General features: G+C 40.8%; 1 protein-coding gene across 1 annotated transcript in view; it reads right to left on the bottom strand.

Annotated features, from left to right (window-relative positions):
• Positions 1 to 19,864, bottom strand: part of SYNE2 (spectrin repeat containing nuclear envelope protein 2) — a 177,613-nt gene extending 157,749 nt beyond the window's left edge. Inside the window, exons 1-11 of the mRNA XM_059819247.1 lie at positions 19,786 to 19,864; positions 9,775 to 9,836; positions 8,708 to 8,803; positions 8,363 to 8,440; positions 8,178 to 8,270; positions 6,751 to 6,932; positions 4,854 to 5,050; positions 4,275 to 4,375; positions 3,438 to 3,539; positions 2,524 to 2,661; positions 1,482 to 1,646 (exon numbers count right to left, since the gene is read on the bottom strand). Coding sequence (XP_059675230.1) covers positions 1,482 to 1,646; positions 2,524 to 2,661; positions 3,438 to 3,539; positions 4,275 to 4,375; positions 4,854 to 5,050; positions 6,751 to 6,932; positions 8,178 to 8,270; positions 8,363 to 8,440; positions 8,708 to 8,803; positions 9,775 to 9,836; positions 19,786 to 19,864 — 1,293 coding nt within the window. The remainder of the gene's footprint in view (positions 1 to 1,481; positions 1,647 to 2,523; positions 2,662 to 3,437; positions 3,540 to 4,274; positions 4,376 to 4,853; positions 5,051 to 6,750; positions 6,933 to 8,177; positions 8,271 to 8,362; positions 8,441 to 8,707; positions 8,804 to 9,774; positions 9,837 to 19,785) is intronic.
• Between the last annotated feature and the right edge of the window lie 6,209 nt (positions 19,865 to 26,073).

Raw genomic sequence — 26,073 nt, 5'->3', positions numbered from 1 at the left:
TGTCACACTTCATTTGACTGCTCAATAAATTTCCATCTAACACCATGCTGATAGCATATCACATTAACCCTCTGATGGATGGTATCCCACGATTGGGGAATATTTTATGGGCATGTGTCTCAGCACCAAATTCCCTATGTAAAAATAAAACATAAAATGCATTGCACAGAATACAAGCATATTCATAAGTGGCATATAAAGAAATATGCTAAAAGTTCATTTCTATGTAATAAAACCTGCCACAAAGCATGTTAATGGAAATGGCTAAACCCTGGGGCAGCCCTCAACCCCAAAAATAGTGCACAGATTTTAAACACTTTATTTTGTAACCTTAATACTATTCCAGGCAGACAGTTATGAGCATCAGTGGGTAATTTCCTAGATCTTAAAAGAAAGTAAAATTTCCATTATAAGGCACCACCTTGGCAGCAAGATCCCTACATGAGCCATACTAAAAGGACTGACTAGAGGAAGGAGAGGAAAAAAATTCTCAGCAGAATGTCTTCCCACCAGGAAAAGTGGATTTGACAGAAATTAAGTATCTTGGGTTTCTTATTCTTAAGAAACTTAATGATTTTATCTACGTGTTCAATGGGAAAAAAGAAACCCCTAAACCAATGACCTCTCTCTCTGTCTCATTCTCAGAAATGCTTTAACTACTTTGGCTGAACAACAAAAATCATAGCTCAAATGGCTAAAGTCTGGCAAAGCTGTTATCGGTTAAAAAGCCATCTCTCATATCTGGAACTGACTAGCAACAGTACAAAAAAGCGGTGTTATCAAGCCATTCACAAGAACCTCCCATTCTTTCAAATTCTCATTAAGGACATACCACAAAAACATCCAACTTCCCCATTGTTCATTAAAAAAAACCCCAAGTACAGCATTATGATGATCAACCAGGCATCAACACATCTACTCTTTTCAAAGTTTTCAGACTCAAAAGGATGTTTAAACTATTATCAGTGTAAAGATCTCAAGATCAGAATAAATAACTTGCATGGTACCAATGTATCAAAATACCTCCCAATGCTTTGAATAGAATTACAGAGTGATTCAGCAAATACTTAACTTTAAACACACAAACTTTGTGAACTCACTGGAATGTAACTCTGAGCCCAAGAGCTTTTCTGAATAGGTATGCATTAAGCATAGATTTAAAGATAAGGATGCAATTACCCTGTGTTATTACTTAACAAACAAACAAGTTGCAGGAACCACATAAAAAAGAATGCCATAATGTACTCATTCAGATGGTACTCAAATTTAATTTTCACCCCAGTGAAGTCAGAAACCTTCCTTATAGACCCATGCAGTTATTTAATTAAACTCATCTTTGTTCAAAGGTATGTTCAGAAGAGCTTTTCATCTTCAGAAGATAAACATATCCACACCACTTCCCAAAATGTCAAGTAGCAATTCCGTAACAAGTGCTTTGCTAGGTCAGACTGAAGCAGAGCGTTCCTTTGTGATCAGCATACCTTAAATACTACAATTATTTCTCTGAAGACAAACATTGCTTTAAACGGATCCTGCAAATCAGGCAAATCTTCTGCCTGCAGATGTTCTACCTCCTGAAGCCAGGCCTCGATGCTATCCAGAGGCGAGGGCAACATCTGGTCCAGCTTTGCTTTCCAGTCGTTAATCTTCAAAAGGAAAACAAGTAATTAAATTTCTCACTATTATTTTCTTCCCCATTCCCAAGATACTGATGTAAACTCCATAAGCTGATGCTCTGGACATCCCAGACAAAAAAAGAAAAACCACACCAACACTTGTCACCATTCAGAAAAAGAGCTTCCAGTGAAGTCAGCCGCAAATCAGCTATGTTTACCTGAGACCCAGGTTTGCTCCCCAGCCTGTAATCTCTGTAACACTACAGAGAATTTGGCAGTTACTATCCTTGGCTGGTGACCATCTCAAGGCTCAGCAACAGGGAAATTTATAGTAAACTAGTTGCAAAACAGAGGGGCAACAGGGATGCTCTGGACGGCTTTTCATCATGGAGCTGACAGGGAACATCTCTTCCATAAACAGCAATTACCAGCAAGGCCCAACACACCCCACTTGTGGCAGAGGGAGACAACCCGGCCAACCTCATTGCAAAGCACTGACCAACCAGACCTCACTGTATCACTATCCGTGCCATGGGAAGAATATATTAACACACTTTTCCCAGGTGCATCATTATCTGAGCCATAATTATGTCCCAAAAGAACCTTTTAAGCACAAATAGGCCAAAAACTTTGATCAGAAGAGTGCTCAAAGAGGCCATTTTTCACAGACGTCTCGCAGTCCTGAGGCTCAGGCGGCAGAAGGGTCATACACAGTCACCTTCTGCCGCCTCTTGGGCACTGCACACCACTCAGTTTGGACTTCAGGTTCAGGGTCAGTACCTCTTTTATCAATCCAAATAAAGTATCACCTCCCCACTTTTCCCTGTGCGAGTTCCTGGGATAGACTTAGGCTTCTTCATCAAACATGCTCATGTTGGTAAGAAAGCGAGCTAGAAAAGCCTCTGACCTGAGAGATCAGTTTATCCCACTCTTCTCTCATCTGCTGCTGGCCTTCACTCAGCTCAGCTTCACTTCTTTTTGATGACAACACAGGCAGAAAGGGGTTTTTTTCTTGGTTAAATGCTTCCATAAATGACATCATTTCCTAGGGATAAAAAAAAAAAAAAAGAGTAATTCATAGAAGATGACTTCAGATGGAAGCTTATGGAGCCAAGTACTGCCTTTGAACATATTGGTATGACTACCATTAACTTCAAAGCGTGTGATGCATGGAAAGGCAAGATAACAGGGAAGAGGCATACTTGTCTCCAGGCAGTATTTGGGCCTGAAATTATAGGTGCCATTCACTAGCAAAATCTGTATTTAATATAATGTCAGTGCAGTCAGGACATGGTTCTCCCCTCCCACCAAGAGAAAGGGAAAATTCCTCCCCTCACAGTCCCCCCATGGGCCATTTTATTACAAACTCTGGCTACAATATAAAACAAAGGAAATTTTACTTCAGGCGTAATCTATAGCTGACATTTCAACTACTCCTCTACAACATTAGTTGGGTAAAACCTACTGTTGTTATTAACACAGAAATGGCAAGCATGACCCTGTAAAGGGCCTATATGCTTGAATCTTGTCCAAGTCTTCAATTATGTCAATTAATTAAAAGACACTAATTTACTCTCTCCAAAAAGCCTTGCTCTGCTCAGAAACCAAGCAGGATATACCTATTTCCTAAAGAAAGAATTTAATCCTATCCTTCCCTCAATCATTTGAGGGCATTTACGAAACTCATTGTCAGATTTCCAACTCTTGTTTAAAAGTTTATTTAACACTTCAGTTTAGGCAATGAAGACAAAAAGCTATGTTTCTGGGAGCATTTTTAATATTTCTTTTTGCAAAAGCAGTTAAATATGAAATGCAACTTACTTTGTACTTCTGGTAATATGTTTCATTCTCTGTGTCGATCAGCAACTTTGCTAACTTCTTCTCCTGTGCAGCCAACCAGCCCACGGCCTCTCTTACTTTTTCCTGGTAATTACAGCAGAAAATTTCATTTTTCGATTTTGCAAGCCTTGTTTTTAATTTACATTGTGCCATAAAACAACACACATTGAGCATATGATAAACCCTGCTCAAAGCTATTGAAAAACAAATAATAATTTCTGGGGACTCTAATGAGTTTTGGGTCAGGCATTATTATAGAGCAAGGCCAAAATTTTAAACCTGGCACCTGGATTTATGAAGGCATCTTAAAAGAAGAGCCTGATTGCAGTCCTACTGAAAGGAGATTATCAGTATGGAGATACGTGACTAACCAATTAATACATAAACTCTCACAGGAGAATACAGAGAATGGCAAACTTGGTTTTCCAACCAGTATGATCTGTGAGTGACAAATACTGTCCATTTTACATGTGAGCTATTTAAATTTAAAGCTGGGTTATTCTGCACATTTGCAAATCTGTCTGCCTCTACCCCAGTATTTACATACAGACTTGAGAGCATACATGAAGACAACCAGGATTGAAAATGTCCTCTGTCCACCTCTATCATCAAAAATCTATCACACTGAGTCTTGACTACAGCACAGGAGCATCAGAAGGTTCAAGCCAATTCAGCCCTGTCAGTAGCTGAATCAGAGGATCTACTATCAAACTCTTACTGAGTCAAGGTTATAAACTGGGCAAAGAAAGTACTGATATTCTTGGTATCCATGACGCACATTCATTTAAAAATTCCTCACTGATAAACCACATGGCATACCTGCATGTCTTCTTCAGACTCACGCAAATTCCTGGAGTATTGCAAAAACTGAGCCACATAAGTCATGATTGATTTTTCATCCGGATTCATAATGTCAACATCTACAAGAGCCAATACACCATTTACACAATTATGCAGCCTTCCAGGCCTGATCACATAATTACACACTATACTGAAGTTATTAAAACACATTACCATAAACGTGTTTATTTTGCAGCAGCTCAGTTAACATACCATTGACAGAAATGAATATGTAATGAACATTTTTTTCCTTGGGACTATTTTAATATAACATGATTAACTAATGAAAAAGTTTCTCCCACGAATGGGAAAGTTTCACATCCTTTCTTCTGCATATTGTTCCTGCATTTGCTGCCAATTCAGAAATCCTGCAAATCCTAAGTACAGTCAGTGTTAGAAAATAAAGAACCTCAGGTTTGAGCATTACAGTAAAGACCAATGTTCCTTTTCAAACTTAAGCACAGTCTTACTTTTTCCTGTATTACAAGTCAACACATATAGGATTATATTAATCTCACTCCTGATAACAAAGACCAAAAAAAAAAGCAGATCATTTACCTTCAGGTTCAAGAAGCCGCGGAATATTCAGCTCCAGTTCTGCAATTCTGAAAGCCTCCTTCAGGTTTTCTTTATTGCTTCTAGCTTTTGCCTTCTCCAAATCAACTAGACCTGGTCGTAAGGTTTGGATGATGGCTAAAAAAGGCAGTCCGCTTCGCCAGCTTGACTTGAAATCAGTCACATTGATAGAGCTGTGCCTATGCCAAACGTGATTAGAAACAAAATGTTATAGCCTGTTTCCTCATATGTCCCAAGTACAAATTTAGAAATAGACTATAAATTCAGTAAAATGGAGTATGAACCAAATTTAAGGAGTTAGAGAACCTTGCCACCGACTTTCTGCAGAAGCTGAGTCAGACAACAATATAGCCAGTACTACCAACCGCTATGATTATATATTTTTATACCGTTATTGCAATTTTATACTGCTATTGCAAAATGACTCAATGTTTTTATCTTGTGTTGTATTCTGAACATAAAGCCTTGATGAACCAATATCCTTTCTGAATATCACCTCTGTGGTCAATATCTATGTATTCTATGGGATGGAAAAACAACAAGCAAAGCACTTGAAGAACATCTAGGTATTTGTCTGTAAGGGCACTCAGTATTAGAATCACCTCTGGCATTTTAGAAAATACAGACCTTGAAAGTGATCTGTTACTGTAGGAAAAAGATTTCTTTTTCTCTTATTTAGCATGTTGTCTTTAAAACATCTTCTATTAAGCAGTGCCTGGACAGTGCTGTGAGGTGCCCAGCTCTGCAAGCCACAGTGAATCCTAGGACAGCTTTCCAGAAACAGCCCATATATTATGAGTATGTTACAGCATGGAAAAGATGTGGGGTTTCAGGCGATCAAATTTAGTTACAAAATAATGGGCTAGGACTTACATGATTTGTTCTTTTACCAAAAACTATAGGATTCACTGATAATAAAATCATTCACCATAATCACAGTTCAGAAAGGATGCTATAAAACAGACAGCAATATTGCTGGAAAAGAAAAACAAGCAAAAGAAAGAGGAAGATTAAAAGGCCAGCCAGCTGGTTTTTACGTGCCAATCAATCTTGTCCTGATAAAACACAGCTAAAAGGGAAACTTCAGTGCGTGAAAACATTCTCCCAGCAGAAAGTGTCTGATGTGCTGATGAAGGCCTTTATCTCCCACTAACAACATGGAATATTAGTAGGATGTTATTAGAACAGAAAGCAACCAAAGAGCTGGAGAGAGAGGACTGACATTACTGTAAAACATATTTGAAACTTCCTGGAGTGAAGCAGTAGCCCTTGAAGAAAATGTAAAGTCTGTCCCTTGCAAGAAATACCTGTATCTGTTCTACATTGTGCACTGTGAATGCGCCTACTGAAATCAACAGAGCTATCTGTACATCAAGCATAAGGAAACAACTTGTTAGAATTGGGGACTAGGACCTCTAGGACTAGGGTCCTTCCTGGGGATCATGCAGTGTTTTGACAGAAAAACACGAGATGTGGGAATCCTAGAAAACCTACATTTTCCATTAAAAAAAAATTAATTATTGAAACTTCGTTAACCAGTGCCAATCATGAGGATTAAAACTAGCAAATCATGTAAACATTCCACTAGACTTATCACATAGAAGCCCCTAAAAGAGAAAAGCCAAACAACTCAATTTACACTGTGGTATTCTATCAGTAGGATTAGTTTCACGTTATTATATTTAAAGGGCTCACGTCAAAACATTTAGGGCCTGATTGATGCTGAAAGGACTGGTAACAACATCTGAAGTCTAAAGGGTTTTCTGCTAAGCTGTCACTAAGTAATGTTAAAAACACAGGGGAAAATATCATCACATTTGGAGGAAAGCAGTAAATACAACATGTAACATACTGTTTATAAGTCTTGGATGGAACTTACACTGAACACTGTTCTTTTGCCCACAACAAAAGAGCCTTTGTAGCAGACATCTTCCACCGTTCCTTAATTTTAGCACTTTTTTTAGCTGATCGGTTTGCCTTTGGAGAGGAGTCAACAGCACTTGAACAATCAAGTGAAGGCTGATTGTAAGCACAAGCAAGTGTCCTGGCGAGTTCTTCAATCTATCAGAGATGATGGGAGAGTTAATCAGGCTTCAGTGAAAAATTACCAAGACATCAATGGCAGAAAACCACAGAGAATTAGAAAGGACTCAATCACAGCTGTAATAGTAGTTCCCTGCCCCCAAAGACCAGATCAGGTTTTTTTATCTGTTCAACCTGAACTATTTCATGCTGAATTCCCATCTTTATATGATTTTTTGGCAGGAAATATTCACCCAAAGACTTCCATGTTATACTGTGGGTACCAGCAATGGCATCAAGGGACCTTCTCACTCAATACGCTTTTCTACTCCTCCTACCAGTGAAAGCAGCCCATGGCAGCTGTGTTTTCTGCTGTCAACAGTGTCATGTATTAGGCACGCTCAGAATTCGCCTGCTGACTCAGGGTGCAAGAAAACCTACTTGACAGACCTCAGAGATCTACATTTGGTTAGAGAAGCTTCGTTTGGATAAAAAGGTAATGCATACAGCTATGTGCAGCACAAGAACCTTCAGCACCAAAGTACCGTTACCAAGAAAAATGCAGGCTACATCTAATACTGTTAAATAACTTTGCTTCTTGGCTCTCTCCTGAGCCTCAGTCACCAGTTCACCCCCCAGTGCGCCTGTGTTAATTCACTGCTGGGCTCTTGCTAGAAGACAGTTTGGCTCCATCATCCTCTACAGTCCTACAACATGATTAAAGCAAGGCCCTGTGCTTTCAAACACCCCTCCTCCCCATAACCTCATGCCATGCAAGAGACATGCTCAGTATCTTGTACAAGAAACATCACTACAACAGCCTTCATGTTATTTCAGGCACCTGGTAGCAAAAAAAATAAGAGCAAGAATTACACATTGTGAGCATAGCCAACACTGAAGAGGTGGGCTGCTCCTGAGGGAGATGGATATTGCACTATTTGCTCTATTTGGAGCTTAATCGTTACAGCCCTTTAGACAGATAGGCAAAGTTTAGCCTATTTTTTAAGTGGTTACTTTAAAAAAAAAATCTCAATATATTTCCTTCCTACCATTTGCAGCTAGATACTGTTCATCAGGCTGTAATGCCTTCATTGTGTTGGTGAAGCAGCTCAGGGACACAGGCAAGACGCACTGGTGCGTCTCCTCCCTGAGCCGTCACTTCAAGATGTCAGAAAATAATCTTCTGCTTTGTACTAATTCACCTCGTTTGGCAGCCACGTAAGTCAACACATTTTTGTGCTTTTTCCCTCTACTAAAACTCTCTTACATCGCTGAAATACTTACATGAAAATGAAATATAATTGTCCAAATTAGGCCAAGCACAATGGAAGGTTTTCCTTCAATAATGTCAGCAACATGAATATTTATGAGCTTGAGCTAGGGGGAAAAAAAAAAGGATCATTGTTAACAAAGAAAATGTTCCACCAGCTAAACTGGCTTAAGTTGTGAATTCTGAAGTTAATACTTACTGATCTGCTCTTTAAAAATGTCAAAGCATTTTCTATGTTGCTTCTGCACTGGAAGGTATTAAAACCTTTTTCCCGTGGCTGTGAAGCAAAAAGAACAGGTTACAGCCTCAGCTGTAAAAATTAATTTTATTTTGTATTTTGGTAAGGGAAATCCTGCAGATTCAAAAATTACTTCGGATCAATTTATTTCAGTGTGTTTCAGCATCAGTGGTGTAAGAATAAGTTACTTGCAAATAGCTCTATGACTCCAGACGGATCATTCATATGCTTACAATTAAGCATATCCAGAAATCTTTGCTGGATTTGACGAAAGATTGAGATAATATTTTTATTACTCGGTCTTACCAGACGTTGACCTGAAAGCACTTCCAACAGATCCAAAAGCAAATGTCCTTGCTGTATGTCTGTATACAGGTCTGAGATAACTGAAGGAGGTGTATGCTGCAAAATAAATTTCAACGCTTGTCACACCGTCTTTTGTCATTTTGAATTCAACACACTACAGAATATCACAAATTAGTCTGTTAAAAAAATGTTTAGCATCCTTTATTTTTTCAATAAGATGAAATATAAATCCTGCATCTAATCAGCCATATCCTGCTTCTTCTAACCCATTATTATATTTGTCTCTTATGCCCCCTTGCCCTGCCTCTGAGTTTTATAAGGGTAATTTTAGCCCTCATTTTCAAGTATTTATACTTTTCAAGAAGGTATGTGGCAAAAAACCAAAAAACTTTGAAAAAGGGAAAGTTAAGAGAAGCAGTTAATTGACATTTTGACTTCTTAATCAATGTACCTCGAGTACAAATTTGACTATGGAGCTGAATAACTAAACCCTCACTCTTTTCACCCATTTGTGGACAACACACACCTACCATGAGCTCAGCAGCTTCTGCTCAAGGAGAGACCAAAACAGGATTATTTTTTCACCTGAGCAAGTCAGAGCCCCAGCACATGCTGCATGAACTGCTTTGTGAAAGCTTAAAGAGCACCTACACTACTATGTGGTTTGTCTTAATACTTACCAGTCACTTGGGTCATCCCATTAAACTCATGTTCTTGGATTTCATAATAGAATAATACTTACCTAAACACAGTGAAACTGATTATAAATACAGAACCTCATAAAACCCTGAAATGCGTGCCACAATCCAGCACAAGTATGTTTTACTGCATCAGCAAGAAAGATACTGTCACCTACTTACAAACCGTTTCTTACAAATGTCCTTGGACAATCACCAATACAATGCTGTTACACCTATTAAAGAAATGCTTTCCAGGGGCTACTTTTTCCAGCCAGTACCTAAAATCTTACATCAATTTTATTCATTCCTAAAAAAATTAATCTCCATATATCACATCCAAATCAAAAAGGCAAAAAGGCATGTCTTTCCTAAAGAATCCCTTCTTACCTTTGCCAATATTGAATTTATCCAGCTAGTGAAGGTTTTCTTCTGTGTAAACTCTCGCTGCACTGGGGGAAAAAAAAAGAAAAAAATGGTTAACAGAAAAAATGATCTGGTTTTACTTCTCTTTCTCAAAAAGATACATGGCATCCAACTCAAACCTAAGGTCTGTTCTTCCAGATATTAAGATATAATTTAATATTAGTCTTTCTCAGCTCTTATTTTAGAGCTGCTATTTTCTTGCTTGCAGAGATGATACTGCAGGGACCTCTACAACCATCACGCATACTTCTACTGGATGCAGCAAAGAAAAACTAATGAAGGTTTTCTCAAAAGCTCAGTAAATGCAAATAGCGGCGTGAACACATCATCCTGCAGAGCAATACTTCTAGAGTAACTCCATCCATTCCTAAATGTTCCTTGAAAGACTCTGGGCCATCGTCAGTACAAGATCCACTCTTGACATTCAGGAAAGTCTGTGCATGGGGTTGGGTGATGAGACCAGGATGGAGGCTGGAGTTAGGTGATAAATGCAAATCTGTAGCTGAAGCCACACAACGGGATGTCCTGGTTAACTGAAGGGCTGGGGAGAGTTATTAGGCTGTCATCGGGGGATATACCCTCTAACAGCATCCCTTTCAGTGCTGGGCCCTCCCTGGGGTATGCAGACCATTAATCTGGACAAACAGGGGCACAGAGGGTCTTAAAATAGGAGGGAGGAAGAAGGAAGTGCTTGAACTCGTGCCTCAGTAAAAAATGGTGAAATGGGACTCAAAGCGTGACCCAGTCACGCAGAGATCCAGCTCTTCACCCAGGTCATGCGGGCTGGTACACAGTGATAAACTACCAGTAGTTGTGAAGGGAGATGGGAAATTGTTTAAGCCCATGTTTCAAAAATCGGAGTATTTAAACTGTTTCTCACAGCAGAGTAGAGATCAAGAGAGGGGAAAGCCTTCCTCCACAGCTTATGGGTAGCAGAAATGAAGAAAAGTCTAGTTCCCCCAAAAGGTGAAGCAGAGCGTGAGCAACAGAGGCAGACCAGACCAGCTCCCCAGCCCCATCCCTGGTCATGGCCAGTGGATCACGCAACTTCCCAGCCCACGCGCCCTCCCAAAAATCCACGCCATTCCCAAGACACACCACCATCGAAACCATACATCCCTGCTGGACATCTGTATACAGGAGGTGTTGGCCTTCGAGCAGCCCGGAGCAGAGGATGGGGCTTTGGGCGCTGGGGTCACGGCGACACAGAGGCTCAGAGCTCCTGCATACGCGGAGGCAGATGGGATGGGATGCTGGCCCACCACCCTGCCAGGAGGATAGGAGAGGACGGTGCACGTCCTACACTATGGCCCCAGTGCAGCTCCCCGAGGAGCAGTGGGTGGTAGGGCAGGTACTTGCCGCCCACTTCCCAACTGGGGTAAATCCTCCCGTCGCATGGGAGAGGCAGCAGGAGACTCTGACCAGGCCATCAGCTTGCAAGAAGAAACAAATCTGGGAGATGGGGTGGGAGTGGACAATCTCTTCTGCCTCTGAAAGCGTGCTTTTGCACAAAAGATTAACAAGGCAAGTTTGACATCATAAGGCAACTGCAAGACTACTCGGCAATAGGTACGTATGTTTTTGTTGGCTGGGCAGGGTGAAAGATACCAAAAATATCAAGCCCTTGGGGGGGGAAAAAATATTCTCACTGCTCTGCCCATGAAAATGAAAATGGCACTCAGAGGAAAATGTCCCACACTTTATCATGCGCTGGGAATTTGGCAAACACAAACGCCAGTCCTGGGTGGCTTTTCATCATCCAAGATGGCCTGAAGGGCTTGCCGCACAGAGCTTCATCAGCTCACGAAGCGGAGCAAGCCACTTAAGGATAATGCAGCCTCCTGCTCCTAACCCCACCATCCGACCCGCAGACCTCCTTCTGCTTCATCGGGAGGGTGAGCGGCAAGAAAAACATTCACGCATGACATGCGTCGAGGGCTGTTTTGCATCCTGTAGCTAACACGTCTTTCAACAGTCCTCCTCTAATCTGCAATACTATGATCCTGTTGGAGCATGAAACAGTCGATTTCCCCTGCTTGCTGGATTGTTTTATGCTGCTTTTTAAATATCATGGAGACCATGATGAACAGTAAGATAAGGGCAGTCTTAAAGACACGGACAAAAATGCAATCTCAAAATTCTGTTCTGTTTGGAAAACAGAAAATAAGTGCAAACATGCCACACAGACCAATCAATGTCACAACGCTCACAAGGAGGACATAAATAGCACGGAGATATTGGCTTCATGTTAGCACAGGACCCAACCACACCCTGTGGTTGAATACCCGTGCGGGAGCCGTTCCAATTACCTAATGAGCGATTATTGAGTAGCTGCACTCAGTTTTATCAGGCAGGCAAAGCTGGTATTGCTGGCACTAGAAAAGGGACGGAAAACAAATATTAACTACTCTGCCTGACGCCAGTGACTCTTGCAGCTGTAGCTCTTGCCAAATACACACTACTGCTACTGATTTGGAGAACTTGCTTTTGGGGTTGGTTACAGAAAGATGGTTAAGATGAGGACATTTGGTCTTATTTTGGTTGAATCTCTCCATATTAATGTGCAGAAACATTACGCAATGTGGGCCAGATACTGCAAGTGTTGATTCACATGGGCAGCTCTCAGGCAAATGTCTCACCTGGCGAAAGTACAAGGCGGTTACTTCACTGCACACACCTAAGCACACCTTACACCCTCCCCAAGCTACAGCCACTGCCTAGTGCAACTCCCCCAGCTGCCTTCCAAGCAGCCTCAGCTGCAATGGGGCTTATTTTCCTACCCAAATATATAATAATAATAATAAAATCTCATTGTGAGTCAACAACAAAACTCCATGCCCGCCAGCACCTCCCCGGACTGTAGCGCAGCAGTCGCCCTGTTTCCATCCAGGCCACACAACACACAGGTCGGTACAGATGTGCTTCTTGCACCTTGGCTGGCAGTCATATTTCAATTTTCAAGCCGAATGTGTTTTTCCTCCCAGCTCCCCCCCTACTCTGCTGCTCAGAGGCGCTAATGATTTAATCAAGCTCTCAAATTCTTATCTCTACCACGTGGTTAATTAATACAGATTTTTATTTTTATGAGGATGAATGGATTCTTTGTTAGGCCTTTTTATAGGATTCTAATTGACCTTGGTTTTCTCTTGCCCTAGTTTTCAAAATGTCACTGACCCAGAATTAAAAAAGCTATCAGAAAAAACTGATCATTTTCTTTACTTTGGGCCAAAGCTCACTGAGTGTAAAAAAAAGCGGATCTGAGAGGATAAAATAATAACCTGCTAATCTGAAAACACCCAAAATCTATCACATTTCACCCTGTGTTTTAAAGCTAATCTTCAGAACAACTCTTTAGGGAGGACTAACACATAGAAGCAGCGTATCGCATAGGCTAGCCGACAATCAATACACACTGAACAATGACTGTTCTATCCAGTAATGAGCTACCAACAAGTGCTACAAACCAGACTAATCATTAAGGGCTGGAGCACGGGGACACGGCAGGGACGATGGCGGGGCTGAACTCTCCCAGGAGGAAGGCGGGGGGGGGGGGGGGGGGGGGCAGGGCAGGAGAGCCGCCAGCCATGGGTTTACTCTCAGCCTTCCTCTAATGGCGATACAGAAAAGCCAGACTTAAAATTAATCTCCTCGCTTCTGTGGCCTTTCGTGCCTCCCTTCCCAAGGTCGGAGATGGCAGCTCACAGGAAAGCACCGTCTCCTCCCTCGGCAGGGACTTGGGGGAAGCAAACCGTGGCAGAGCAGATGTACTGTCTGTCCACGCACATCAGACAGCATCACCAAAGAGGTTTTCTTCTGTCACGAGGACTGGTGCATCACTGCCAGTGAACAATTTACAACTGCGTGGCTTTTTTCTTTTTAAGAAAAAAAAGAGTTTTTAAACAATTACTTGAAATTAATGAGCGCAAGCCTGTCTGTCATCTTCCCATCTCTGTGTCGCTAGAAGGAATTACCTCTTGTGTTTGATATTTTTATATCTTCCTTTCTACATTCAGGTCAGCTGAGGCTACATCTACAGTAGCGAGCAGTGCAGCTCAACAGGAACAGATCAGCAGATCAAAAGAGCTGGTGTTCAGGACGTAGCGTACCCACCACGTGTGTAGGGAAGAAAGGTTGTGCTGGACTAGCTCTAGCCTGAATGCCCACAGGCAGCCATGGTACCTTCTCGGAGCATTTATTTCAGTTTCAGCCAAAATAACCATTTCCACACTGCCTGACGACTCAGCAAAATGAACCAAAGCATGGTCAGCAGGGACAACTGGAAGAGCTCCTTCAAGACAGCACTGCTGATATTGAAGTAAAACACCAAGCAGGTACATGCTGTAAATGATAGGAACTATCAGAAGAACCGTTAAGTACCTGCCAACCCGAGTAGAGGGTGAGCAATTCACCCCTAAGCCCTTTATATAGTGCCTTCCCTTCCACCCAGTAGAGAGTTTCATTTTCTTCAGACAGGAAAGCAGGGAAAAAGAGTTATTTCCAGCATTTATGTTCAGCAACATGGTGTTAAGCAATTAAAAACAAACACAGTATTTTTTGTCAAGAATAAGAAGTTTGTCCAAAACCCAATGAAGGTGGTTAAAATACTTCTACAGGAATGGGTCTTTTCAAATCCAAATATCGTATAAATCTTAACTAATTAACTACTACCATGTCTGTGCGGCAAGTGGGAACTTTCCTGTCTACACTATTCCTTCCAACCTCCTTTTCCTTTTGAAAGCAAACTATCCAATTTACCAAAAGTGCTGCTAACTCGGGAAGCCTGTTCACACTGAGTTTTGCCCTCCCGGCTTTCTGAAACACTTTTGCTCTTCTCATTGCCGGATCCTGGAGCAGCTCTGCTCTGAATCACCACTGTCTTAACAGCCCATGGAGCGAGGCACGGCTGTACTTGAGGGCATAGGCAGAGGTTGCAGGTTAAATTCTTAAAGGTACTAAGTCACATCATTTAGATGTCAACATACTTTTAAAGATAAGGGCTTAAGTGGCTTTTCTAACATTTTAAAGAAAATCCACAGGGAAGCAGGAATTTGAATGTAAGTGGCCTCCAGTACCCTATACAGGTGCCTCAGAAGCCATCCACTCCTTAGGCATTTTAATGCCAGTTTTTAACCAGTTATGCACCTGATAATGCCTTTAACAAATTGAAATTTATCTAGCAGGGATCACATTTCTACAACTATACAATCTATGTTTTTCATTAGGCATGCGAAACAGACAAAAATACCCATGACTGATTTTTTTTTAGGCAGTGTCATGTGTCGGTTGCCTCTCCAGTGCCATCAGCCCCGTCACATGCCACGAAGCCGCGCAGTTAAGGAAACTGCAGACCAGCTCCTCACCCGGGCAGCAGGCAGCATAAACAGGGCATAAATTTCAGTGCAGCTCCTATGGGAGCTTTTTGATTTGTAAAAGTCACCCTTGAAAAATCATAATAAACGTTTAATGGACTTTTTTGGTCATTCCGGTTAAAGAAAAAAAGGTGTAGCTGTAGTAACATACTGGCCCCAGCAGATGAGGCATACAGCTAGAACAAAAAAAAATAAAGCTGGGTGAGCATTAGTAGTCTACGTGACCTCTGGATGAATTAAGTGGGTCTCAGACAAATATCCTCCTTTACTCAGAGATGAGTGCAATCTGCTACAAGCTGCACAACAAAATCTATCCGTACATATCACCGCATTTTCAATTTCACTTGAAGAGAAATCATTCATAAAGGATTAGACATAACTGCATGAAAACAGCATAATTCATTTATATCATAAAACACTCTTCAAAAACAGTTTTAGTAGCCACGTTCTTATATGATCATCCTTTGGGTTACAGTAATAAACAGTAACATGCACACGGACTAATAAGCAGAGCCAAAAATTAGGACCCCTGCAGTTAATTAAACAGTGAAAGAGTAAGTACATGCCCCAAACTCTGAGAGCTAAAACACACTCTCTTGTGTCTGAATTAGCTCGGCAAGCACGGACAGAAAAGGGAAAAGAGAGTTCTGCACAGGCTTGGTGGGAAACGCCACACATCGTGTCTGTTTGCTGTCCTAGGGAAGAAAGTGGAAGGATTTGTGCATGGGAGGGAAAGTGGAGGCTGGATCCTACCACATATAAACAGATTTACATCCCGAAAGCAAAAAATACTCCTGCTCCAGTGCACCACAAACCCTGTTCAGTTTCTGCTGTAGCCACCCATCCACAAGCGGCTGCACACTCCCCTTGCTGTGATCCCACGCTCAGGCTCATCAGCAAAGGGTAGTCGTATGTCCAACAGTTCTCAAAACGTTGCCATGAAGCCCTTCTCTTACCAAAGGAGGGGACATGCCACCTCATTTCAGGTAGCTGAAAAGAATTTTGGACCCTGACTGTGCCTCTTCCATTTACAGAAGGCTGAGCCCCTCTACGGGGCCAGCGCGTAATGCAATGCTGGGAGGGAAGCTATGGGAGGAGGAGACATAGGACAGGGCTCTCGTGTTATTCGTCCCGTGCTCATTGCCAGCCAAGCCCCAAGCTCCTACCTGCTCCCTCCAGAGCTGCAGCAAAAGTGACTTCAGGTTTCAAAGATGGTCCACGTGCCACAAAAGAGCATCTCCCTGGCAAGCATTCTCTGTTCACCAAAATGTTTGCAGCCTGCCTGGCAGGAGAAACCCTTCCCTTAAATATTTCCCCATAGGACATATCCATAATAGGTCCAGCTCCGGGCTTTTCATCTGCACTTCTAGGTGGCTGTGCAAGGACACAAAAGAGCTTTGCAGCTCCTCTAAGTTATGCTGCATGAGAAAACTGGGAGAAAGCAGAGAGGTGCTGGAAGACAGGGCACAGATAATGTTGATCTTACTGTGATTTAATTTTATTATAACATCTAGCACAGAGGGAAGGAAAAAAGAACAGGGAAAAAAAGGAGCCCAAGTCCTGACATCATGCAATTTCACAGCAATTTCAATTTTCTTGGCAGGGAGGTAGGAGGGTAACTATTACTCTTCTCATTGCGGAGATCAGCTTGAAAACCGGAAAAAGTTAAAGAGCAATATATATATCTGAAAAGATACATATATAAGGTTTATATTCTTGCAGCTTTTACTTTCACCTCAGGATTTTGTGACTAGCTTCATCATTTGAAAATGTCTGGAGATGGGAACACCAGAAACCACGCTGCTTTCATTTCTTTACATATTTTCTCCATGTTTCTCAGGCTTCGTTAAATCTCCTTAAAATTTAGTTGAAAAGAAAGACTCACTGAGAACAAAGGTACATTTTTACCTATTCTCCATTGACTTTCTTTGCTGCATCTTTTAGGCCGGACACTATTAAGGAAAGTGAATGTTCATCCTTGAACACTCTTCTACCTAAAAACCCACTAACAGAAAGTCCACTAAAGCAGGTTTTTACAATATTAAGCCACTGGCATTAATTTAATAGGATTTGTATAATAATTAGAGCTACTAAGTAGTAACCTCTTTACTAATTATTTTAAGGAGGCTGTTCTTCCCATCTTTCCTTCCTTTTCTTCCCGAAAGTGCTGTTCTCCGCACAGAAGACTGTGACTTAAATCACAGTGAAACATACCTAAAATGAGTGTTTGATTTTACACATGGTAGGAAAGAAAAAAAAAAAAGCTAACCATTTTGTTAAATTTTTTAGGCATATAACTTCACAATTACCAAAGCAATTGGCACATTAAGTTGATCTTGTCCTAATTAACCAGACTAGACAAGTGCTCTATCATCACCGGATGCCTTTCAGGAATAATAGGAGATTGGATCACAAAGAATTCAAATGTAGAATAAAATATGAGCAATCCAGACTAGATCTCACTCCTACTTTTTTCTTCTGTGCCAACTATTTACACATCTCTACTGTTAGGCTGTGTATTACACAACACATACTCTTTGAAGCTATACCTTAACAATTTGAAAAGCAGATCATAACCAGTTTTACATCCATCTCTAGTCACCCAAAAAGTAAGCTGCTTTTCTAATAGTTATAAGCAGCCATTTCCTGAATCTGAGATTGCTCTAAAACTTTTCCAGGTGAACCTAAAGGTTTAAAGTACTCAAAGTCTCTGGCTGCTTTGCAAATCTCATCCCAAGATTCCTATTAATGGAAAACCCCATTTCCTCGAGTGACACTATTATTCCTATTTGACCTTTGCCACCACAGATCTGCAGGTAGATTTACTAATGTTTTCTGTATGTCATGTCAGGGAATGTGTCTTTGGTGCTTCATCACAGCTGTGTGGCCATTTGTTTGTTTGACCCAGAGCAGATGCAGCAGTGTCACAACTCCATACATAGAACATGCCTGTACCATTTGTTGCATCTTTAATCACTACAGAAATTGCTTATGTCACTTCTAAGGGACATCTCCAGATGTTTTACAATGGTCAGGCACATACAGCTTGGCCTCAGATTTGCAGTGTGTTCATTTCAGCATAATCCAGGAATTCCAATTATTACAGCAAAGAAATATAACGTAATAATTTCAATTTTAATAAGCAGGGCTCTTTCACTGAGATATTGACCAAAAAACCCTACTGTTATTGGACACATAAACACCAATCTGACTTTTCAGAAAATAGGATGAATATTATTTCCAAATAAAACCCTATTCTAAAATCCCATGTAACCTTAATTCAGCACCCTCTGCCTTAAAGCTAGATAGTGTTTTCCAAACCCGTTCCATGACAACAGCCACCTCAGTCTTTCTACCAAAGGCTGAATTTGACAGGCACAACAAATGTGTGTCTGACAAGTTGTGCTTGGCACACCAGTCAGACTAGCTCCTATCTGCTAGAGTTTTTGCTTGCTCTCCTGAAAATGTACTACTGAAGCAAAACGGAAGAAAACTCACCATTATAGACGTTTGGCTTTAGACCGCTGTTAACACTCCCTCATCAAAACACATGGCTTCGATGACAGTATTAGTGCAAATATGGATCATAAAAGTGACTTGGCAGAATATTCTTTTGCACCATCTGTTTTAAACATATTTTGTCTCAACTAAGCACCATAGTAATTTCATTGCAAGTGAGCTAAAAGGAAATAGCTCTGTGGAAACATGACTTAGCCCATTCATCCTAGAATAACCAGGCTCTAAACACATCAAAGACAGACTTTCCAGCAGTTGCTAGTCCTACTGCCTGGACTAGCCTCCTTGATAGCCTCCATGAACGTTTCCATGAATATGTTTAGAGGAAAATCAGTGTTCCCGGGAAATTCTTATAGAAGAAAATTCAGCACAGGATTAAGGAAAACCCAGAAAGCTTATCTGAGAGGCCAGCTCTGTTGCACTCATTATCACTTAACTGTTCAGGTAGCTGCCATTAAGCTGGAACAATTAAAAATCAGCCAGTGAGTGCTTGCTTAACAAGTTATAACTCCTTGTAAGTAAGGATGAAAGACTCTGACCTGCAAGAAATTTGTTTAGAAGCCACAAAAATTTTCTACTTGTTTTGGCCACAAGCTATCTTTCTATGCATGCAAGGCATATAGCAGTAAGAACAGAAAAACAAATAAAATAAAATAAAATAGTACTGTAGTTAATAGCCTCATTAAGACAGCTTAATGCAACCAACTAATTGTCAGCAAATTGAAAACAAGGAAACTAATGAAATGGCATAACTGTTTTCATGCTGGCAGTTCCCTTGAAAACAGTTTACAGTAACATGTATTCTGAGTAATAAAGCATAAGAACCAGTGAGCACATCTGTACCAAAAAAGGCAACAGCTCTGCAAATACCACAAGAAAGTACTACAAGAGCTGTTATCTTTCATTTCACTGCTGAAATGTCTCTCATGAAACACAGAAACATCTGCAAAGATGCACAGACACGAACTAACTACTCTGATCATAATGCTAGTTTTAACAGGTTTCTTAGAGTTCCCTTCAACTTGTGAACAGTCACAGATTTTTGCCAAAAATCTACATTAAAAAGGTGCAGAAATCTACGTTAACTTACCTTGCAGCGATAGATAGAGATCATCTATTTCGGAGGAAGCCTGCTCCTCTGCTGAGGGAGATGACTGCTTTGATGCCATATTAAATCCTATGGAGATTCTTCAATCAATTTCCAAACTGAAATTACTAAGAAAAAAAAAGAAAAAAAAGAAAAAATATCAGTATAGTTTTACATTAAAATTGATGATATCAAAGATCCTCAAGTGTACGGCGCTGAGACGTGTTTTGTTTTGGGTTTTCTTCCCTTGGTAGGCTGTTTCCTTAGCTCATACAGAATAAAGCAACCATTCCTACTGCGTGAATCCAAGTCTTGGTCCCTCGACTCTTTTCTAACAGTGTCCAGCAGTACTCCACAACACAAACCATGGATCCCAGTGTGTCTTGCCATGAAAATAAAAGCACTAGGATTAGGAAAATTCAAACATAGTTGCTTTCTTTGAGAAAGCCAGGGTGACAAAGGCTTACAGTGCCTTCTGCAGATTTGTTGCTGCCAAACCTCAAAGGTTTTCTTTAAATCTTTGTACTTTTCAGATATCTCTTCCTGTCTGAATAATTTTTGCAGAATGGAAACAACTGAGGCAGAATCTGCAAAGATTAAGGCAAAATGAAAAAGCAGTGGTTATCAGATGAGAATAATCACAACTGCTGTTTCTGTCTGGTACCTTTGCTGCTCCTCAACCTCCATGAAGGAGTTTCTTTTTCCAACTCCTCCATTTTCCTCTCCTTGGATACCTCCCCTATCTCTAATGCAATTTTAGTGAACAATAGGCTATGTCTTTCTTCAAAGTGTAACACTCTTTCTGTTACTCCAGTTCAATTTTCCACTGTAGGAAAAACTGGATACTGAGATACAGACTCATTTTTATCAAGAACTTACAAGTATACAAATTTAAAAAGAAATAAAGCTGAAAATTAAATAAGGGGTCACCTTAAACAAACTTTGTTTCCTAAATAACTGTAACCTCTTCATCAGAAGTACTAGGATTTACACACCATGTATTAATAACTCATCTACCAAGTATATGTCAAAATAAAAGGTGTGTATAGATGAGTAAGGAAATAACAACATTAAAGAACGCCAGAGATATTTTTACATTCAGTCCCTTGTGCATATGAATCACAAGGCAGCCTTTGTTTACTCCACTACATACTATTTTTCCTCACTCCATCTCACTCACTGCACAGAAAGCACAACAAGTGTTTAATGAGGAGCTATTCAATATTTTGTTTTCCTCACCCTGAACAATGTTTGTCCTTGTGCTTTACCCAAGAGCTTCTCTGATGACAGGATTATTAAGTTCCTCACAAGATTTTCTACGGCACTCATCACCCCAGCATCTGAACAGTTCACAAACGTCAGTTAATTCACATTTACAGCACCTATGTGAGATCAGAGGTTATTGCCCACATTTAGAATCATAGAACAGTTTGGGTTGGGAGGGACATTTAAAGATCATCTAGTCCAACCCCCCCACCATGGGACATTGTTTTACTGGTGACAAGCAAAGGCACAGAGAAAATAAAGGGAAAAAAAAGTTGCTAACCTGTCTCTGGTTTTCCAGAGAAATAGATATTCACGTGGCCAAAGCACTGACTCCAACTGCTGCAGTGAGCATGCAGCATTTCTGCAAGTCACCAACAGCTTACAGCTAAAACTCAAGACACCAGATTCAAGAAAGGGGAGTTCTAGCTGGAGCAGGTAAAGATGAGACCCATCTAGATAATCAGAGAAAAGGAAAAAAAATATTTTACAAGAGTTTAGCTTGCTTAGCCTAGCAAAAAGAGGAGGAAAAGGAGTATTTGATCTTTGGCAGGCATAAGAACAAGATGATATAAATAAGCCATGCCTTGAAGTTAGGATGGAAATCAGAAAAAGATTTCTAAATACTGGGTTGTAACAAAGGCTCCCAATGCAGGCAACTGTCACAAAGGCTTTACGTGATTTTAAGATTGAAATTGTTCAGAAATAGACAACATAAAGTGGTTGCCTTTATTAAAGGACACTTGGACTTCCAACCCTGGAGAGCTCTTGGAGGTCCTCTGTTCTTGAGCTAGAAGTATGAGTGTCAAGTCAGACAACCAAAAAATAACCACGCAGTTAGCTGCCACTGATAAAAAATGGGGTTTAAGAGCCAGGGCTAGCATCTTAGAGGGGCTGAGCGAGGGCAGGGGCTGAGCGAGAATCCAGTTCTCCCAGCAGAGCTGGCCAAGGCAGTGCAATCTTTCCTGGGAAATCCCTTCCTTCTTCTCTCAAGATCAAGCAATACAAAACCGAAGTCTAAAAATGCAAAATGTCAGGCGGCCTTAATATCTTCTGGGTATTACTGTATGTTTTGAATTTGATTTTGTGATCGCCACCTTGAAGGCTACGAAGTTAGCGTCAAGACCTAAATGGGGAGTACGTAAGCAAAATCCAAACCACCACCATTGCCACATCAGCATAACCTACAAGCAAGATGTCCCCAAAACTATGTACATAGGTATGTTCCCGTGGTTCTGGGGCATGCATTCAATATCAGTGGCAATGCACACTCCTTTTCTCTTTAACATAAGTTTATTCTCATTTTTTCATTTTATTTTAAACTGAACACTATTGAAGGATTTTCTTTTAAAGGCACAAAACCAGCACAAAATCCCCAGCCAGTGAAAAGGTACACATCTGTTCGACTTTAATGCATCCAAATTTGAGATGGTGACATAGGCAGAGCCAAGTCACATCCACCTAACTTGCACGATGCTAAAGTCATTGGGAGCATAGTCCAGAGAAAGGGAGCAGGATTTGGCATTAAGATTCCTCTATACTAACAGGAAAATATGCAACAGCCATGAACAGCATTGATGGAAGTTTCATAAACAAAACAAAATGCATTTTTAACGTTTCTGTGACTGCTCCTCCTCTGTCCCCACCCCTTGCCAGCTACAGCAACCACACAGTACATAGTGTCTCCTTTTATGTGCTTGTACTGCACTTCATGTGATGGGACCCCAATCTCAGTTCAGATCTCTAAACATAAAAGTAATTGAAGTTAATAAAACTTTCAGGATTTTAAAGCAGAAAGTATGTTAAGCTTTAAAGCATGAATTAACTTTAATTAAGTTATTTAATTTATTAATTAATTAAATTATGGCACATGATCATAGAACATGTATAAATGAAAAAAAGCATATGCTCCTATTTTCTTTTGAGGTCAAATTAAGGCCTTCTTCCCAAAAGAATGGGATTTTTTTTTTTTTTTTTTTTTTAAATACAGAAATCCACTCCGCAAATCCACAGCGCAGGTTATAAAAATCTGTAGCTAATACAAGGTACGTTTATGCTAAAGCTTTCACGTCCCTGAAACCCTCTGTTCACCATCCAACACAGCACATACATTTTGCCCTGCCTCTGATTCCTGCCCTAACCCAACAGAAGACTCCACAGCTGCTTTGAAAGGGAGACACACACACACACTCATGGAGGACATACCTGCAAGGATTAGTATTCTTTAAAAGGTACAAGGTACAGATTGTCTGAGAAGGGATTATACAGGGACATGATGATAGTCCTTTTGCCCTCCCCCCCCTCCCCCCCCATTTCATTCAAATAAAGCATATTAAGTGTATCTGTATCATACTAACCTCTGAAGAGTCTAAAACTGTTAAGCTATTGTTAAGATTGCTTGGCAATGCTTTACATAGGCGTTAGGAACGAACATCTTTTCCACTTCGTATTTATTATTTTGTTGCATAACAACTCCATGAACCTGCAGAGCTAAACCAAATGCCTTCATTTCCAAGAAATGCTGGACAACTATGAAATATATACCCATAGTGTTGAAAAGAAATAAAATGCTTTCAAATGAAAGCATGCCTTTTCAGTGGGGATAAAATTGAAGGTGAAGAAAATGTCCTTGTCTTTCCCTCTTTCTGGAGAGTCTGGCATTAATACAGGGAAGCATTTAAGTGCTTACACCTTGGGAAAACCTGTGAAATAACCTGTGAAGTATCACAGAGGCAAAGAGAGAGTTCCAGGAACTCTGGGACCTTGTTTCCAACAGATTTGTTTCCTGTTGATTAACTTAAGTGAATTGCACCAGAGCTGTTGTGCGAGCTCATCTTTTCTTCAGCATGGGAGAAGTCACACAAGAAAGATGCATTGTGAATGTCCTCCTCGAGCAAAAAGCTTTCCACCAGAGTTCTCCAAAGGAGTAATTTCTTGACCACCTGGGCTCAACCTGCAGGTCTGGAGCACAAGTGTTATAAGGAGCGGCTGAGAGAGCTGGGGTGGTTTAGTCTGGAGAAGAGGAGGCTGAGGGGAGACCTTATCGCTCTCTACAACTACCTGAAAGGGGGTTGCAGAGAGGTGGGTGTTGGCCTCTTCTCCCAAGTGACGAGTGACAGGACAAGAGGAAATGGCCTCAAGTTGTGCCAGGGGAGGTTCAGGCTGGATATTAGGAAAAATTTCTTTCCTGAGAGAGTGGTGAAGCATTGGAACAGGCTGCCCAGGGAGGTGGTGGAGTCACCATCACTGGGGGTGTTCAAGGAACGTGTGGACGTGGCACTATGGGACATGGTTTAGTGGGCATGGTGGTTTTGGTTGATGGTTGGACTTGATGATCTTACAGGTCTTTTCCAACCTTAGTGATTCTGTGAAAAGCTTTTTGCATTATAAAGGCACTCAAGACTCAAACCCAGGCTTTCCGCTAGTGGGTGTCGGTCAGAGTACTTCTTCACTTATCTCTCCAGCTGTTCTCACAATGGGCACCTAAAAACTGGAAATTAGCTGGAAATTAGATCAGCACAGTCATATCACATAATTTCACCTTAACTTCCTTGGAATCTCTCTTCCTTTCCCAAATCATGCTGAAATTAGTCAGCAGATTAAAAAATGTACTGGGTTTTAATACATAGACATAGGCACATTGACAGAGAGAAATCGAAGAGCAGGTAGCAGACTAGAAATCTCAAGGAACTAATCTGAAAATAATCATACCCAAGCTTTACATTCCAGAGATTTCATCATGAGACTAGACAACACTGATTTAAATACCATGTCTCCAGTGAGGCTTAAGTCCCAATGAGACCTAGGAGATGCTCTTCCTAAGCAGGGTCTTTATAAAGACATTCTTGTCTCAGAAGAAAGGGGAAAAAAGCATTTTAGATGGATTTGGAGGATTCATTAGCAAGGATTTCATAGCCTTAACATCACAGTTTGGATCAGAGTAATTTGCAAATCTTGTCTTTGAGCTGTTCCAAGTACCAAGCATGGTAAGATTCCATCGTATGAAAAAAATAGCAGTTATGTATGGTGAAACCGCTGCCATTTTCAAAACAACGTATGTAACTACAGTTAAAATATAAAATGTCTATTTCATTAATTATTTAAGGTTACTCTACAAAACAACTGTGCACACTAATTAGGAAGCAAGATAAACTAGTTGGTGTGATTTCCATACTGTCCCAGGTAAGACCGTTTGCAGTCTCTGAGTTTACAGCTAACTCCCACATCCCTACACAGTGCCACAGCCTGCCACACAGATGTACCCCCAGACCCCTCCCCATGAGCCAAGCTTGAAAAATCATATGGCATGAAATTAGCTCAGACGTGCACTCCTTAAAGCTGGAAGCAGCAGATACCTTGCAACAAGCCCAGCTAGAGGTAGCCAAATATTATAACCCACTGTTAGTAAATCCTTGCTTCACTGGTTTTGCCTTTGTAGACACATGCCCCATGTTTTCCCAATTATGTTGGCTACATGCTTTCCACTGGTGTTGCAAGAGGAATTACAGACATCTTTGCATGGCATCTCCAACCGCTTGTTTTTACTTTTCCTCCTTTGAAGTGCCACTGATTATTTATGACCCACTCAGGGACTCAAAAGACTTTCCCTCCATAGAGGCCTCTACATGTAAACTGAACTCTGTTCCTAGCAACAGATTATTATTACTCATGTGTTCAGTCGAGCCAACGTCATGAACAGAAACGGCAGATTTTTATCTTCAGTGAACAAGTCCAAGGGAAGTAGAGCTCCACAATGCAGACTGACTGAAAACCCTTTTCCCTTTTGGTTATTAACAAAGATCTCAGTTTATTTTACATTCAGAAAGAAGCAGTAACATTCAGAAGTGCAAGTCTTGAGCCTTGCAAAGTGCTGCTGAGCCACCTTTTGGTAAACTATTTTTGTGTAAGTCTGTCGCAGCCTTCCTAAAGGCAAATTGTTGGGATTCAGATCATAATATGACCTAAAGAATTATCACAGAAAATCCCTTACATGGTTTGGGTTTTTGCTTTTTTACAATACTTTCTTTT

The sequence above is a fragment of the Gavia stellata genome, chromosome 7 (assembly GCF_030936135.1).
Source record: "Gavia stellata isolate bGavSte3 chromosome 7, bGavSte3.hap2, whole genome shotgun sequence".
Lineage (NCBI taxonomy): Eukaryota > Metazoa > Chordata > Aves > Gaviiformes > Gaviidae > Gavia > Gavia stellata.
The sequence above is the reverse complement of the archived record's forward strand: the minus strand, read 5'-3'. Positions and strand labels throughout refer to the sequence as shown.